Raw genomic sequence first — 6630 nt, 5'->3', positions numbered from 1 at the left:
GCGCGGGGATGGCGGCGCCGAGCCGCCGGGGCTGACGCGCGGTGCCGTTCGCAGGTGTCCTGGCCGCGCACAAGATCACGGCGAGCTCCCCGGACACCGACCTGCCCACCGTGAGCGGGCTGCGGGTGAGTGAGGGCGGGCGGCGGCGCTCCCCGCGGCGGGCCGCCCCGGGCTGACGGCGGCCCCGGTTTCTCCCCGACCGCTGCAGAAAATGGGCGTCAACTTCACGGTGAGCAACAAGGACACGGTGAAGAGCAGCGATGTCCTCTTCCTGGCCGTGAAGCCCCCCATCATCCCCTTCATCCTGGAGGAAGTGGGCCCCGACATCGAGGCCCGCCACATCGTGGTCTCCTGCGCGGCCGGCGTCACCATCAGCTCCATCGAGAAGGTGAGGAGGGGCGGCGGGGGATGGGGGTCCGCTGGGGCCGTAGCGGACGGCCGGTACCGGGAGGCGTCTGCCGCAGGGCAGGATCGTGCCGGAGCTGGCCTTGAGGCGGTCCCGCTCCTCCAGCCCCCCGGAGTTGACACGGGGGACGGGCAACACTTGTGCTGCCCAGGGCTAAATCACTGCTGTGGCCGACCGGTTGCTTTGGGTCACCTTTCCCCGTCCTCATCGGAAAAAGCTGTAAGAGACTTTATGCCAGCTCTTTTATTACACGAGGTGCTGTCAGGTCTTTTTTCTCTCAGCAGAGTTGGGTCATCTCCCCTGAATTTCTGCAGACTTTGCGCTAAGTGTCTGCACAAGCTGTTTTGGGGACTCGCGAGCTGATGTGGGAATGAGGCATTTGGGGTGTTGTTCCCCACAGCAGCTCTGCCCAGCTTCCCATGTGCTGGTACTATGAAAGACTTCACATTTAAGTTTTGCCCGCTTTGGCTCAGAGCAGGGAGTTTGGAGTACAGGAGTTTCTCTTTTCCCTCTGCTTGTGTTGTTCTTGCCCCTGGGGAGTCCCTTCCTAGACAGCCTGTTTGGTATGCCAAATATGCACTAAAGCTCATTTGTGTCCCTTCTTTCTTTCTTTCTTTCTTTCTGTCTCCAATAATTTTCTGCCCTAAGAAACTCTCTACCTTCTGCCCCACACCAAAAGTGATCAGGTGCATGACCAACACCCCTGTGATTGTCCGGGAAGGTGCTACAGTCTATGCCACTGGGACTCATGCGGATGTGGAGGATGGGAAGCTCGTGGAACAACTGATGGCCAGTGTAGGCTTCTGCACCGAGGTGGAAGAGGACCTGATAGATGCTGTAACAGGGCTCAGTGGCAGTGGCCCTGCGTATGTACGTGCTACTTCCTCAATTTGTGACAGTCTTGGGGAGAGCAGTAGGCTTCGCATGCAGTGAAAGCCTGTGCAGCTTCAGTTTGTCAATTCTTGTTTTTCTCATCACTCACATTTGCGATGGGACATGTAATCCAGGTATCCAGTTTATAACCAGTTTGGGTCAACAACAAAAGTCCATTACCAGTCGTATGAGTCTGAAGTCCGTAGCCATTAGGCAGCGTCCGTGTGTTCATGTTGCAAAAGGTGGGCCTGTAATTAGTATGACCCAGCAGCTGAATTTCTCCCATTCCCCCCACTCCTGCTTTGGAACTAGTGGGAGGGAAGCCCGGCATGGTAAAGGGGGAGGCATCAGTTTTGGAGTAGAGACGTTCAGTCACCTTCTTCCTCTGTCTGGTCTCAGGCGTTCACTGCTCTGGATGCTCTGGCGGATGGGGGAGTGAAAATGGGACTTCCCCGCAGGCTGGCTGTTCGACTTGGAGCACAGGCTTTGCTGGTCAGTATTTCCTCCTCCAGAACACGTTTGAGTCTGTGCCTGCTCTATGCAGACTATTCTGCACATCACGGTTTGAAATAATCTCAGTCCTCTTACTGAATCTACTTTAAAAAAACGTATTTGGTTTGACTGCACACAGGTTGCACGTGATGGGATGTAGGAAGTGTCCGCAGCAATCTGCTGGCACTGATGGTGGTGTGGGAGCTGGGGCCTGGGGCACCATGACTCCTCTGCAGGCTTTTTCAGCTCTGAAAAGTGTTTTGGCAGCCTGCTAATGGCTTTCGGGCAGGAACCCAGTTTTGCCCACTGTGAGTGTTTGGTGCTGCTCTGCGCAGTGGAGAACGGGAGTATTTGACAGTTGGTTCCTCAGTCAGAGCTCTGGCAGCTGTTTTCTCTTCCTCGCTACAGGGTGCTGCCAAAATGCTGTTAGAATCTGAGCAGCATCCTGGGCAGCTGAAGGACAACGTCTGCTCACCCGGGGGAGCCACCATCCATGCCCTGCACTTCCTGGAGAGCGGTGGCTTTCGCTCACTCCTAATCAATGCTGTGGAGGCTTCCTGCATCCGGACAAGGTGAGCAGCTACAAAATCCTAAAAAGCCGGCAAAACTTGCCCCCCACACTCCCTCTCTCTTTTGCTATGTGTTTCTCTCCCACCACCCCATTGCAGGGAGCTGCAGCATTTGGCAGACCAAGAGAAGATCTCCCCAGCAGCCATAAAGAAGACTTTGTTGGATAAGGTGAAGCTGGAGTCTCCTTCTCTGTCTGTGGCATCTGCCAGCAAAGTCAGTCTGTTCACCAATAAGAGCCCCAGCAGCAAGAACAACTGACCAGGCTGCTGTAGTCTGGCTGTGCTGAACATCAGTCTCCTCCATGCCCTTGCTTTTTTGTCCAAGGAAGAATGCTCGCTCTGAATGTTGGTGTTCCCCATGCCTGGCTCTTGGCTTGCAGCAGCTGTGGGGCACTGCAACACTGTAGAAGAGGGTCTTATAACCTGTGGTGGGGTTGGTGCAAACTGTCCATGGCATTGCTGTTCTCTGTTGGGCAAGTGTGATGCCGTCATTGGACCTTCATCAAGGGCATTGTCTGTCCAGAAGCCTTGGATGCTTCTAGGACTCAGACAGTGTTTGTGGTGTCCCATGCAGAAATGGTTTCTAATAGGATTTTTTTAAGAGGTTTCAGAATGCCTTTTGGTTTCAAAGGTTTGAACCAGGCCCAGACCCCTCTTGCCCCATCTTGCATCTGCTGTCAGAGCTTGTGTCTTGTCATTGTCTTTACTAGCTAGAGCAGGTGCTGCCACACAAATGCAGTGCTATGCACTACATTAGAGGCTGGGCCCTAAAGCACCTCTCAGAAGGGACCAAAGTGCCTCTGCCCCATCTGCCTTGACTTTCAGAGACAGATGGTGTGAACCTCTGGACCACACTCCGTTTCTCTCTTTGCTGGCCACCCCTTCTCTCTGCTCTGTCTGGTTTGGGGAACCATGAACTGCTCTCACTGTCCCTCCTTTGTTGGTAGCATTGCTTGGGTGGTTGCGCAGGTGGAGGGGTAGTGAGTGCTCCCTTTTCCCTCTGTCTCTGACACTTCTTCATGCTCTCCATGGGCAGAATCTACTCCCACGTGCCCATGGATATGTTTCAGCGTCACTGTGCTCCCTGATGCTCTCCTTGGTTTGGGGCAGCTGGGAGCAGAGCTGAAGTCAAGGACAACCTCCTCCAGAGAAAGCTGCCTTCTGTACCATTCCCTTAGACTCAATCAGGGTTTTGTACCCAGCTGCTGAGCTACTGCATGGCAGCAGGGCTCTTCCTCAGCACCTTTCCTTGCATCAGGCTGTACCTCTTTCTTGGTGTTTCAGTGTTGATGCCTGTTTACAGTGGCTGCTCTGCTTTGGTTTGTGCAATCCAGCTGTGTTGTGCTGGACTGGTTGTCCCTTCCAGACAGCACTTCTCCCAGCAGAGCCCCTGGGCTGGTGAAATCCAGCACAACAGCCCTCAGTGTCACCTTGTGTTGGCACAGTTCTGTCTCTCTGGTGTTTTCTAGACTGTTTCTTTTTTTCTTCCTGTTTCTCTGAAGGTGTTGGACTGCTAATGGCTAGAAGGGGAGAACACCTAGAAAAAGTTCAGGGCTGCTTCATGCAGTTGCATTCCTAGTTCTTTAGAATACAAGACTAAAGACTAAAGGGAAACACTGAAGTCATCTACTCTGGCTTGCAGCTCAGATCTTGTCCCATCTCACCTAGTTTGTCCTGCATGACACCTAGGAGGAAAGTCAGTCCTTGCTTGACACAAAAGAGGTTTAGGGAGGACTTGAGAATGCCTGATGCCTGTCCAACAACAAGTACTTGCTTGGTGAAATGCATCCAGATGACTATGTTTTTGCAGAGGTGGAAGACCCTTGCTTTTCTGGTCTGGAGAATTACCCAAGTCTGACTCAAATTTATGAGCAAGAAACAGCAGCAAAGTATGGGTCCAGGAGCAGTGGTCCCTTCTGCCCCTGAAACCCCAGTATTTGTGAGGGAAGGAATCTGGCCAGGGTTGTAGCAGCAAGCAGAGGGTGGCCCTGCTCAACCCCTCCTGCCGCCTGGCACAGCCCCAAGTGCCAGGGCAGGCGTGAGCAGGCACTGAGGGCAAAGCAGCACCTCTCTTCCCTGGGCCCACTGGGGAAAGGGATGAGTGAGGGTTGTAGACTCAAAAGGGCAGAAGGGACCAATGCTCTGATCAGAGAGAAGGTGGATTATAGCCCATCTAGAAGGACAGTTAACCTGTACTTCAGGCACAGTCTTGGGAGCCAGCCCCAGAGCAGCAGCAAAGAGATGATTGGATCTACTGCTTTCTGCAATTTCTTTATAGCCAATGTCCCCGCATGGCTTCCTTGCCTCTACTTTTCTCCCAGAGCCTGAGTCCTATCCCAAGTCAGAAAACTGCACAAAGAATGCGAGCTGCCCCTACCACTTTTATGGGGCTTCAGTGGGAGCAACAGGCTGGAGGGGATGGAATGGATTTGGGCAGATAATTGTCATACTGTATTCTACCTTGGGGTATACTGGGGGAGTGCTGGTAAAAGATGAATATTTCACATGGGCTTATTGTCTCCTGAGGAGTCTTGGGCATGCAGGTGATGCAGGAAGAGCATTTCTGTATTGTTGCAGAGCCTGCCAAAGGTGCTAGTAATGTTAAAGTGTTTTTAGTGTTAGGCTTTTGGCTGGTAGCAGGGCATGACCCTACAAGCGTGACAGATGGCTACTCCTCTTCCCTCTTTACATAATAAACTGCTTCTCTGACAGAGAGCTCTGGCTACTCCCCGCTGTTTGGACCAGGTATATATCTCTTCCCCCTGGCAGTGGCCGTTGGGTCCTTGCTGCTCACAGTGAATGTGCTTCAGGTGTGCTGCAAACCTGTCTTCGAGACTGGTTTGTCTGGGCATGGGACTGGGAAGCGTATCGGCCTCTTTCTCCTTGTCACCCATGGTTCCTGAGCAACAACATAAAAGTTATCCTAGCGCCCTGTGCTACCAGTTTTCAGATATTTAAAGAGAATGGGAGGAGGAAAGCTGCCTGGCTGAAATCTGACATGAGGGACTTGGAGTGTTAATCCTTCTCAAAGTATCCCAACCCTTTAGGCTTTCTAGCGGTTCTGCCACCGCATACAAGATTCCATGGGAGGCGAGTGGGTGCCGCATGTTCCTCTGTTTCCCTGCTCAGGCTGTGAATACCCTGTGCAGACAGGCCAAGCTGGAAGTCAGATGGCTTAAGTGCTGGCTGATGCAAAAGGAAAGTGAGTGTTGCAGAAAGTGTTGCAACTTGGCTGATAAAAGTGTGATGCAGAATAAAAGGTAGGATGGCTGAGCTTGAGCCCCTCTGCAGGGAGACTTACCGACTGCCCCAGTGTACCCCCAGAGAGGCAGAGCTATAGATGAACTTCCTAGATACTTGTAGGCCTGTAACTGAGCTGGCCACCACAGCAGATGGAAAACCCAGCCTGTCAAGGGCTACAGAAGAGCCCTACAGGACTTGCGTTCAGGTCCCTGCGTGCATAGCAGAGAACAGCGGTGCTGCTGCCGAATGCCCAGGGCCCAGACTACCTCCTTAGGAGCGTGCTTTCTCCATGATGTTGCCTTAACTCCTGTATGCCCAATTTCATTGGAGCACCTTCCACGTGTCCCCTCGTCCTTATCTGCTGTACTCATCTTGTCAGCCCTGCTTTGCTTGTAGCACAGCAGTAAATGCAGTAGGCACCGGTATTCCTGTGTTACGGACCCACAGTTAGAGCAGAAGAGGTGGAAACACATGTGGAGCAAGCCAGGCACGATCTGGGAGAGCAGCATTTCACAGCAGAAGAGCCAGCCCCAGTCTTGACACTTTTCAGCCAGGGCTTGCTTTGGCACCGTCTCCAGTGCCTTCGAGAGCTACTGCGAAGCCTTCCTCTTTAAGTCAGCATTTTCGGTGGAGACCTTGCTGCTCCTCCGTGCAGTTTCAGCAGCTCTAAGAAACTGCGGATGCAGTAAAGAGGAGCAGCTGAAAGGGAGCGTGGGGCCCCCCGGGGGAGAGGACGCCGGTGCTGCTGGCCACGCCGGGGCAGGCAGCCGGGCTCTCCTCTGCGCTGGGGCCAAGTTACAACGAAGGGCGTGGAACAGGGGGCACCCCCGGGGGGGGGCGGCACCCCCTGCTCCTGCTGCGCGGCTGTTCCTCGCTGTGCACCGCTAACACGCGTGGGAGCCCGGGGGAGGCGGCCACCCCCCCTCCCCGCTGCCCCGGCCGCCGGTTGAGAGGCCAGAGGTGCCGGAAGACCCCTCGCTGCCGATCCACCGGGGCAACGGGCGCGGCGGCGGCGGCAGGGCTCGCCCCGGGCCGGGAACTGCCCCG

General features: G+C 54.3%; 1 protein-coding gene across 1 annotated transcript in view; it reads left to right on the top strand.

Moving 5' to 3' along the window:
* Window positions 1-5170, top strand: part of PYCR1 (pyrroline-5-carboxylate reductase 1) — a 5488-nt gene extending 318 nt beyond the window's left edge. Inside the window, exons 2-7 of the mRNA XM_010568135.1 lie at window positions 55-125; window positions 209-388; window positions 1055-1276; window positions 1679-1771; window positions 2180-2343; window positions 2440-5170. Coding sequence (XP_010566437.1) covers window positions 55-125; window positions 209-388; window positions 1055-1276; window positions 1679-1771; window positions 2180-2343; window positions 2440-2599 — 890 coding nt within the window. The 3' untranslated portion in view covers window positions 2600-5170. The remainder of the gene's footprint in view (window positions 1-54; window positions 126-208; window positions 389-1054; window positions 1277-1678; window positions 1772-2179; window positions 2344-2439) is intronic.
* The last annotated feature ends 1460 nt before the right edge of the window (window positions 5171-6630 follow it).

Source organism: Haliaeetus leucocephalus, unplaced genomic scaffold, assembly GCF_000737465.1.
Source record: "Haliaeetus leucocephalus isolate CR32 unplaced genomic scaffold, Haliaeetus_leucocephalus-4.0 Scaffold238, whole genome shotgun sequence".
Taxonomy (NCBI): Eukaryota; Metazoa; Chordata; class Aves; order Accipitriformes; family Accipitridae; genus Haliaeetus; species Haliaeetus leucocephalus.
This window is presented reverse-complemented; position numbering and strand designations above follow the sequence as displayed.